This window comes from Coregonus clupeaformis, chromosome 29 (assembly GCF_020615455.1).
Source record: "Coregonus clupeaformis isolate EN_2021a chromosome 29, ASM2061545v1, whole genome shotgun sequence".
Taxonomy (NCBI): Eukaryota; Metazoa; Chordata; class Actinopteri; order Salmoniformes; family Salmonidae; genus Coregonus; species Coregonus clupeaformis.
The window spans coordinates 57,377,913-57,388,409 of record NC_059220.1 but is presented as its reverse complement, the minus strand read 5'-3'; the positions used below and the strand labels follow the sequence as shown (position 1 = coordinate 57,388,409).

The 10,497-nt window shown below is 43.1% G+C and overlaps 1 protein-coding gene across 1 annotated transcript; it reads right to left on the bottom strand.

Moving 5' to 3' along the window:
• Nucleotides 1-2,945: 2,945 nt before the first annotated feature.
• On the bottom strand, nt 2,946-8,693 carry trhr2 (thyrotropin releasing hormone receptor 2). The gene is made up of 3 exons (XM_041891048.2): nt 8,013-8,693; nt 7,444-7,867; nt 2,946-3,909 (listed from the first exon to the last, which is right to left on the bottom strand). The coding sequence occupies exons 1-3, from the start codon at nt 8,396-8,398 to the stop codon at nt 3,166-3,168; spliced, it is 1,554 nt and encodes a 517-aa protein (XP_041746982.2). The 5' UTR covers nt 8,399-8,693; the 3' UTR covers nt 2,946-3,165.
• Nucleotides 8,694-10,497: the final 1,804 nt, after the last annotated feature.

The following is a 10,497-nucleotide window of genomic DNA, read 5'->3' as shown; positions in this document are numbered from 1 at the left end:
GCGTTAGCACACTCAGCCAAACCTGATGTTCTAGCAGTGTCTGAATCCTGGCTTAGGAAGGCCACCAAAGATTCTGAAATGTCCATTCCCAACTACAACATTTTCCATCTAGATAGAACTGCCAAAGGGGGCGGAGTTGCAATCTACTGTAGAGATAGCCTGCAGAGCTCTATCATACTATCCAGGTCTGTGCCCAAACAGTTTGAGCTTCTATTTCTAAAAATCCACCTTTCCAGAAATAAGTCTCTCACTGTTGTCTCTTGCTACAGACCCCCCTCACCAGCTCTGCACCCTCCGCTGCAACTTGCCCATGCCCCCCCCTGCTTCTCCTTCACCCAAATTCAGATAGCTGATGTTCTGAAAGAGCTGCAAAATCTGGACCCATACAAATCAGCTGGCCTAGACAATCTGGACCCTTTCTTTCTAAAATTAGCCGCCGAAATTGTCGCAACCCCTATCACCAGCCTGTTCAACCTCTCTTTTGTATCGTCAGAGATCCCCAGAGATTGGAAAGCTGCTGCGGTCATCCCCCTCTTCAAAGGGGGTGACACTAGATCCAAACTGTTACAGACCTATATCCATCCTGCCCTGCCTTTCAAAAGTATTTGAAAGCCAAGTTAACATACAGATCACAGACCATTTAGAATCCCACCGTACCTTCTCCACTATGCAATCTGGTTTCCGAGCTGGTCATGGGTGTACCTCAGCCACGCTCATGGTCCTAAACGATATAATAACCGCAATCGATAAAAGACAGTACTGTGCAGCCGTCTTCATTGACCTGGCCAAGGCTTTTGACTCTGTCAATCACCGCATTCTTATTGGCAGACTAAATAGCCTTGGTTTCTCAAATGACTGCCTCGCCTGATTCACCAACTACTTCTCATATAGAGTTCAATGTGTCAAATCGGAGGGCCTGTTGTCTGGACCTCTGGTAGTCTCTATGGGGGTGCCACAGGGTTCAATTCTCGGGCAGACTCTATTCTCTGTGTATATCAATGATGTCGCTCTTGCTGCTGGTGACTCTCAGATCCACCTCTACGCAGACGACACCATTTTGTATACATCTGGCCCTTCATTGGACACTGTGTTAACAAACCTCCAAACGAGCTTCAATGCCATACAACACTCCTTCCGTGGCCTCCAACTGCTCTTAAACGCTAGTAAAACTAAATGCATGCTCTTCAATCAAACGCTGCTTGAACCTGCCTGCCTGACTAGAATCACTACTCTTGGTGGCTCTGACTTAGAATATGTGGACAACTACAAATACCTAGGTGTCTGGTTAGACTGTAAACTCTCCTTCCAGACTCACATCTCCAATCCAAAGTTAAATCTAGAATCGGCTTCCTATTTCGCAACAAAGCCTCCTTCACTCATGCTGCTAAACATGCCCTCGTAAAACTGACTATCCTACCGATCCTTGACTTCAGCGATGTAATTTACAAAATAGCTTCCAACACTCTACTCAGCAAATTGGATGTAGTCTATCACAGTGCCATCCGTTTTGTCACCAAAGCCCCATATACTACCCACCATTGTGACCTGTACGCTCTCGTTGGCTGGCCCTCACTACATATTAGTCGCCAAACCCACTGGCTCCAGGTCATCTATAAATCCCTTCTAGGCAAATCCCTGCCTTATCTTAGCTCATTGGTCACCATAGCAACACCCACCCGTAGTATGCGTTCCAGCAGGTATATCTCACTGGTCACCCCCAAAGCCAACACCTCCTTTGGTCGCAATTCCTTCCAGTTCTCTGCTGCAAATGACTGGAACAAACTGCAAAAATCTCTGAAGCTGGAGGCACTTATCTCCCTCACTAACTTTAAGCATTAGTTGTCAGAGCAGCTTACCGATCACTGCACCTGTACACAGCCGATCTGTAATTAGCCCACCCAACTACCTCATCCCCATATTGTTATATATTTTGCTCATTTGCACCCCAGTATCTCTATTTGCACATCATCTTCTGCACATCTATCACTCCAGTGTTAATACTAAATTGTAATTATTTTGCACTATGGCCTATTTATTGCCTTACCTCCATAACTTACTACATTTGTACACACTGTATATAGATTTTTGTATTGTGTTATTGACTGTACGTTTTGTTTATTCCATATGTCACTCTGTGTTGTTGTTGTTTTTTCCGCACTGCTTTGCTTTATCTTGGCCAGGTCGCAGTTGTAAATGAGAACTTGGTCTCAACTGGCTTACCTGGTTAAATAAAGGTGAAATAAATAAAATAAATAAAAATTAACCCAAACATTAAACATCTATGGGCATTTAACCTGTGTACTCTGTTTGCATTAGTTGAATACCATTCAGCCACAAATGAATGGGTCTGTAACCCACGGTTACCCCACTCCTTCCAACTTTCTTACATGTGGCCCAGAACATAGAAGTGTATCTCTTGGCAAAGTGGAGATAAAACTACAGTAACATGTCCTGTGCTCTGAGCCGGGGCTTTTATGTAGAACAAATGGCAGTGCTTTACAGTGTTGTCCCTGGACTGCAGGGAGGACAGATCATTCCTATTTCACATCAGATTTTTAGGGCTTTGAAACTGAGTGTTGAGAAGAGCTCTGTAAGCAGCATCATACCTAAAAGCACTTCTAAAAATGTCTTTGTGGCATCCCTTAAAGGCAGTCAGTGCTCTCTCTCTCTCGTGCTGAACAGCCTGTTATTCCTCTTTCCCTCTGAGATTAACAACCTAATTTTTTCATTTAGCAGACGCTCTTATCCAGAGCGACTTACAGTTAGTTAGTGCATACATTTTTTTTTCTTCATACTGGCCCCCCATGGGAATCGAACCCACAACCCTGGCGTTGCAAGCACCATGCTCTACCAACTGAGCTACACGTGTACCTAATGAAATGCACTAACAAGAGCAGAGGAGACCTGCAGTGATCCCTGGAAGCGGTCCATAACACTCTGTCACATGTTGATGATGCTTTTTTTGACCATGCAACAGCCAAAAACCCGGAATCCTAAATGATATAGTGTTATTGGCGAGAATCTTTTCATTCTGCAATAGGTGATAGTGCTTATTCAAGGGTAATGAGATGGATGACTTTTCCATTCTTGATATGTTACCAAAATTAGTTTGGATCGGTGAATGACTAATACTCACTTCCTCATGTTAAAACAGGCTTGTTTTATCTACAGCACTGTGTGATTCATTCCTGCCTCAGTCGGCCCAGGTGTGGACTTGATCTCATTTTGCCCAGGTGTGGACTTGATCTCGTTCTGCCCAGGTGTGGACTTGATCTCGTTCTGCCCAGGTGTGGACTTTATCTCATTTTGCCCAGGTGTGGACTTGATCTCATTTTGCCCAGGTGTGGATTTGATCTCGTTCGGCCCAGCTGTGGATTTGATCTCATTTTGCCTAGGTGTGGACATGATCTCAGTTTGCCCAGATGTGGAGTTGATCTCAGTTTGCTGAGGTGTTGATTTGATCTCACCACAGCTTGTGTCTTTCCTCTCTTCCTTCAGGTGATCCTTCCTCTCTTTGGCTGGGGAGGTGTCTTTGCTCTGCCACTCCGTCACTGTGTCAGTGCAGGTCACTCTCCTGGCCCCCTGTTTGGTCTCGTTGCTGGTCTGCTGTGGGGTGCGTGGGTCCCTGGCCATGCTGTAGCCGCTCTGGATCATGGATAGGGTGCGGTGGTGAGCCTCCTGCCTCTGGCACCTGTAGAGCCCCCGGAACGCTGAACGGAACTTCTGAGACATCAGGTTGTACACTACAGGGTTGATGGCACTGTTGGCATACATACAGATCCGACAGAACAGTACAAACCAGGCGTCCAGGTAGGGTGTGGCAATGAAGGAGTTAATAAGGACCAAGGTCCGGTAGGGCATCCACAGTAAAGCAAACAGGATCACCACCACTGAGAGCATCTTAGTGACCTGTGAGAGAGACAGGAGAGATGAGATCTGGGGAGATGTAATGCATACTGTATGTTCACTCATTTCACAATAAACTTGGGCTAATCCAATAAAAAGTGAATGAACATGCAAACATACATGTCAAACTGTCATATTCAGTGGTATCTGAAGCACAGTTAAATCCTGTGTGACGTATTACAGTATCATTAATCTGATTCCCTTATCGCACTCAACATTACATTAGAGATTAACTTTAGCACACCACAATTCAGTATTTATCTGTGTGAGAGCCTTGTATTAAGCAAACAGACACACCATGGCCACAGTGGATTGGGTCAACGAGGCCACAGGGGCCGCCAGTGTCTTTGAGAGAACAGACCCCCATCTCAGAGGTGGGTATATCGAGAGAGAGAGAGAGAGAGAGAGAGAGAGAGAGAGAGAGAGAGAGAGAGAGAGAGAGAGAGAGAGAGAGAGAGAGAGAGAGAGAGAGAGAGAGAGAGAGAGAGAGAGAGAGAGAGAGAGAGAGAGAGAGAGAGAGAGAGAGAGAGAGAGAGAGAGAGAGAGAGAGAGAGAGAGAGAGCCCCTGGCTTTGTGACCATGGCGACAACACACAGACATTCTAGAACCCCGGTGAGACAGATGAAGAACCACTGTAAGACTCCACTGATTAGCCTTATCACTCCCAAACAATGGCACAGGCTGTCTTTTATCCCCTGCTCTGCTCACCTTTTTGTCAGTACGAATTTTAAACACTTCACTCTCACCAATTCAAAACCTTTTTCTAGTCTTCCTACGTTTGATCATGGCAACACAAAAGAGAGGCAGTTGATACTCGTATCATACACGGCCTCTTTAAGCTAAATGCTATTTGAGATAAGGATCCCTTGATAAACGACAGTCGGTGACAGCAACCTTGAGTGAAATAAAAAAATTGAAGCGTTTAATTGAAGCGGAGAGAGCCAGGGAGTTGGAGGCTTTAATTATACAACAGCGAGATAATGACACTAAGGATCACTGTGACATTTTGAATATGCATCTTATTATTTTCATAACGCATTACCAGCCCAGGGAGTATTAAAGCAGACTGCTGTAGATCACAAACAAAGCAGACTGCTGCAGATCATGGCAGGTTTCAATTAGGTCGAATACAGAACAGAAGTAAATCTAATGAACCAAAACTACAGTTTTTTTAAGTCATTCTTTAGTATACAGACGTAGGATCTTAATTTGATCACCCTGTTGCAGGAGAACTTTCCTGCAATGCAGGACATGTAAAACGTGTAGTGTATTTGAGGTGTTAAAAGGCTTCTGAGGTTTGTAATTCCCACTTTGAAATTTCAGACTTGATTTTCTCTTACGAAAAATGTATTAACCCCTACAAAAATGTCCATGAATTATAATCCACATAATAATTCACATTTCCTGTTGCTGCAGGATCATTTTCCTGCTGTGCAAACTGGCTCAAATTATGATCCTACATCTGTAGGCTACAGGAGTTTCATCAGAACTTCATCTGATTTTTATCAGCAAATCAAATAAAGGTCCAATAAATAAAAGAGCAAAGAGTAACTGTTGAAGAACTGAGACTATAATCATCTGCAGCATTAAGCATACTTCAATGAAAATTCCAAATCATATTATGCAAATATTTTGCTCAAATGGCGCTCCTTGAGCACTTGAGATTAGGAACTACCCACTATCAAAAACCGATGCACACACGCACACACACACACACACACACACACACACACACACACACACACACACACGCAAGGTCATTTACAGCATCCTGACATGACATATGTTATTTTCTTCACTTTTCTGCCACAGAACTGACAGCTGTTGCTGTACCCAGTCTTTTGGTTTTAGTTTAAGTTTTCATTTCAGCCTTGAAACATAATTATAGCTGGGGACCTGTGGATAATAAGGATACTGTGGATACTGTGGATAATAAGGATACTGTGGATAATAAGGATATGGTGGATACTGTGGATAATAAGGATACTGTGGATACTGTGGATACTGTGGATATTAAGGATACTGTGGATACTGTGGATACTGTGGATACTGTGGATAATAAGGATACAGTGGATACTGTGGATAATAAGGATACTGTGGATACTGTGGATAATAAGGATACTGTGGATACTGTGGATTATAATAAGGATAATGTGGCTACTGTGGATAATAAGGATACTGTGGATAATAAGGATAATGTGGATACTGTGGATAATAAGGATACTGTGGATACTGTGGATGATAATAAGGATAATGTGGATACTGTGGATACTATGGATAATAAGGATACTGTGGATACTGTGGATAATAAGGATACTGTGGATAGTGTGGATACTGTGGATACTGTGGATACTGTGGATACTGTATCCCGCAGCAGGTGCACTGCACTGGAGAGCCTGGGGAAGTCATTATTTCAGAGGCGAGACTTTTGTGTGTGTGTCTATGTGTCTGATTTTACAATCCTGTGTTTTATTTCCCCATTGCAATACATGTAGCCTATAATGCTGCCATACCGATCAAGCACTAACTGGCTGTGTGATATTCCTCAGCCAAATGTGTCTCATACAAAGGATTTTGCCAATGTTGACTGATAAATGGGAGTCATTTCTTGTATGGTTGACCTCCCATCTCTACAATACATCGTAAACAAGAGTTTCAAATGTGTTGTTGTGTTGAGCATCCATCAACAGAGATAGTCAGATTAATCAATAACATAATATGGCTGCTGATGAGATGCTGATGGGCCTTAATGTGTTTCCTCTTATCAGCAGCAGCACCCTTAATGACCTGGGTACACAACCAGATTTGCTCCATCTGTCCACATTCACTGTAAGTGAATGTCTGGATCCAAAAATGAAAACTCGGAATAACTTGGATATTCAGAAAATGAGTTATATTCCCCATTCTACAGTATGGTTGAATTTCTAGAGCCTGAAGGTCTAAGCCACTGTTTACTTACCATTTCGTAACATTGTGAATAGATAGGCATTCATATGTTGAATGCTTCTGTTATGTAGGCAATGTGAAAATAAATAATTACATGAATCCGCTAAAGAGGGGGGTGAAATCAAAACATACTTACATAGCCTACATACAAATACTGCCTTGCTTACTCTCATATTAAATGGATAAGGGGAATCTGGGTTTTCAGGCATAACACCTGAGTACACAATGTACAATGCTGTACAATTTAGAGCGAACACATATAAAGCTAAGGCTAAGGCACTTGGCATTGTGCAACACCACAGACTCAGATCCCCTGAGAAAACCTTTTACCCCAACAGCTCCAGAAACCATTACAGCTATTTCACCCTTAGGTCAGTCATAACCAAGGTGGGCAGTGCAGTGGACTCTGCAAACAGCAGGCCACTTATCCCAACTGATAGGAAGAACATGATGCTTTGATGGTATCATGGGCTAATCCGTGGAGATCAGAGAGCAGGGTAAAGAGTAGGCTGGGGTCAACTGTGACCAAAGCCATTGGATGTCAATTACAGGGGGACATAAAGGGGGCTCCTTGTTCTGTGACGCACGCACCTGTTTCCTGGAGGAGAGCGTGCTCTTCGGGCGGCCCTGACGACCCCCTTTCCCTCCATTCGCTGGTTCCTTGCAGCTCCTGCGGAGCGTGGTAGCACCAGCGGAGACCGTGCCCACGTCGGGCCGGTTGGGGAGTGGGTTGAGGTACAGGATGCGGGCGATGAGGCCGTACAGGACGATGGCCAGGAGCAGAGGGATCACGTAGAAGATGGCAAAGTCAATGAGGTAGATGGGGAGGTAGAGGTCACGGGACACCTTGTAGCCACACTGGATGCTGCCGCTCTTCATTACCTGGATGTCCACCAGGAAGAACCACAGCATGCAGTAGACACAGGTGAACAACCACACCCCTGCTATGATCCGCTTGGCCCGGGACACCGTGCACACTGTCTGAGCCCTCATTGGGTGGCAGATAGCAATGTACCTGGAAATGGAGATGCACAAACAACAGACACTTTGGCTTGTTGTTCTCCAAAGACATTTATACAGTAAATTATTCTGAATTGTTCTTGTATATGGCTTTGGTTGAGGAGGTATAAAGGGGTTAAGGTAGTTGAGGCATCACTCACCTCTCCACAGTAAAGGCTGTGATAGAGCAGGAGGACACATTGATGCCAAGGTACTGGAGGTAGGTGATGCCAAGGCAGCCAGCGTGCCCAAACACCCAGGTGCCCGTCAGGCTGTCTGACACATTGGGTAGACCAGCGGCCACCAGCACGGTGAGGTCCGCTATGGCCAGGCTGACCAGGTAGCAGTTAGTGGGCGTACGCATGTGTCGCGTGGTGAGGACAACCAGAACCACCATGATATTACCCACAATGCCAAGTCCACAAACTAGCAGAACCAGGAAAACTGCCACAGTCTTGTACTCCAGTGACTGGGATATGGGGTCCCCTGGGCCCACCAAGGAAATGTTGGTTGGGGTGTCCATCCTTGAGGTTACATTTTCTGTCATGTTTGCAGGTGATGAGTTTGTTTCTATGTGAGTAAGACTGAGAGAGTGAAGGACATAGGAACTGGCATGTGTGAGTGTGTGATATGTTAGCGTGGGAATGTAGGAATAAGTGTCCCTGTATGTGTTCTGTATTTGTTGCTAATGAAACCCTTTTAATGGTGTACTATGTTCCATCTGTCTTTCAGCCTATTGAATTATTTTGCAGGGTTATCGTTTGATTGAATTAATCAAATCAACATGTTGAAGCTAATTTTCCTCTGCCTTTAGCCCTTTTAAACAAATGAGAATTCCATTGATCCGCCTGAAAATAGAACAATTATTGTAGTTAATTTAAAAGATTACTACTACCAAAGTATCTACCTTTGGAAAGACATGCATTGCCAATTGCTAAATACACACTTAGCTGGACATGATAGATAAATGCTGTTTGTTTGAATGTCGACATTAGGAGTAAAACAATTGGCTCAACACACGGTGGTAAAACAACACATTATAAACCATCTTTACAGAACACCTGCTAGGTGTTCATTCTCTGCAATAAAAATTAACAACAGGGAGCAGTGTTTCCCCTATATTCTTTCCCCTATATTCTAAAAGCGTGTCTCGGCAGAAATATATATACTGTATAAAAGAATAACATCATATTTTTGCAGCGGTGGCACCGCTGCTAAATGAATATAGGGGAAACACTGGGGAGACATGATAAGCTCCCTTTGAGAATGATTAAAATGAGGCATTTTAGTTCTGCACAGTATTAGTTAAGCATAACTAAATCCCATGCCAGCGCTTTCCAGACACTTGACATTTCCAAAATTATTCATTTAGATTGGTAAAGATACAAATTAAATTCCAATGTGTGCTTTCATGCATGTGCAACTAACAGTATGTTTACTTGAAGCCCACATAATGCAGATCAATATTCAGTAGAATATGAATTACCTTTTGCAAAAACTGGTTGAAAAGTAAAATGACTGGGTGAAGTACTATAGAAGCTCATATTCTCATATATTCAACACAATATCAATACAATTCAACACAAACATCAATACACTCTATACAAATATCACCCCAAGAACCTCATCTCTTATTTCAAAGACTGAGTGTTTTAAACTTAGTCAGAGTGCAGCACATTTAGTGAGTGAAAGCCATCTAGACATCTGTTGCTCTTTTCAGTCTCCTTGCCTTGTAAATGAGATTGGGCCTCCTCTCCAGAGGATACCTCTAATAAATTAAGGTGGACATGAAATGAAAAGTAATTTAACTGAAGCCCAACATCAATCAGACACCACCATCCCCTCACATCTCACAGTAAACTTAGTTTCACCCATTTCTACATTTTCATTATGTTGGGCTGTTGGGCTGAAGCAATTTCAACATCGCTATGCAGAGATGATTGGAAGAAGAAGAATTCTATTTTATGGTCAGTAGGACATCATCTACCAGCTACAGGCTGTACCTTTAACAAACTGTTAAATACACTATAGATGTCTTTGTTTACTAAGTTTGTCTTTAAAATGGAAGCAAGCCTATTTGCTAGCCATAGATACTTTGCTGTGACTATTACATTTAAAGTCTTTCATTTCATTGTTTAATTTCTGCCTATTCATCTAACGACATACATCTTTACAGTGTTCTCTGTAGTTTGAACTCTCTGCTGTCATGGGTTGCTCTGCTCATCACTGCAGTACACACAATCCAGAATGTCATTATTGCTCTGGGCTCTGGGTTTCTATCGCCTTGTGTCGTGATGGATGGCAACTTTGATTCTGATTCTGGTGGAAATTATATGGTGGTAACTGAAGTAATGTGATGTTAATTAAGCTGTTGCAGATTGTGCATGTCTCCCTATAGCAGCATGGTCATAAATGGAAGAAACGTTTTGGAGCTTGTTTGTCAATCTGTCAATCTGTCAGTGTTTTTGTGCCTGCATGTGATAGCAGCATGTGAAGCCATGAAGTCCAGTAAGAGTTGTTCAAAATAGCTGGCTCATAGAGGCTCATCACAATCTTTTGGCATCATGGACTATTGCCACTTAAAATGTACAAGTAAATGAACTAAAAGTATCTTGTCATATGGATCAGCATAATTATTGAAAACAA

Bases quoted from the DNA above. Each gene is read 5' to 3' on its own strand.
- trhr2 (XM_041891048.2), bottom strand. From the start codon at position 8,398: ATGACAGAAAATGTAACCTCAAGGATGGACACCCCAACCAACATTTCC. The intron at 7,868-8,012 runs GTGAGTGATGCC...CTCCATTTCCAG, and splicing joins ACAGCCTTTACTGTGGAGAG to GTACATTGCTATCTGCCACC. The intron at 3,910-7,443 runs GTGCGTGCGTCA...TCTCTCTCACAG, and splicing joins CGCTCTCCTCCAGGAAACAG to GTCACTAAGATGCTCTCAGT.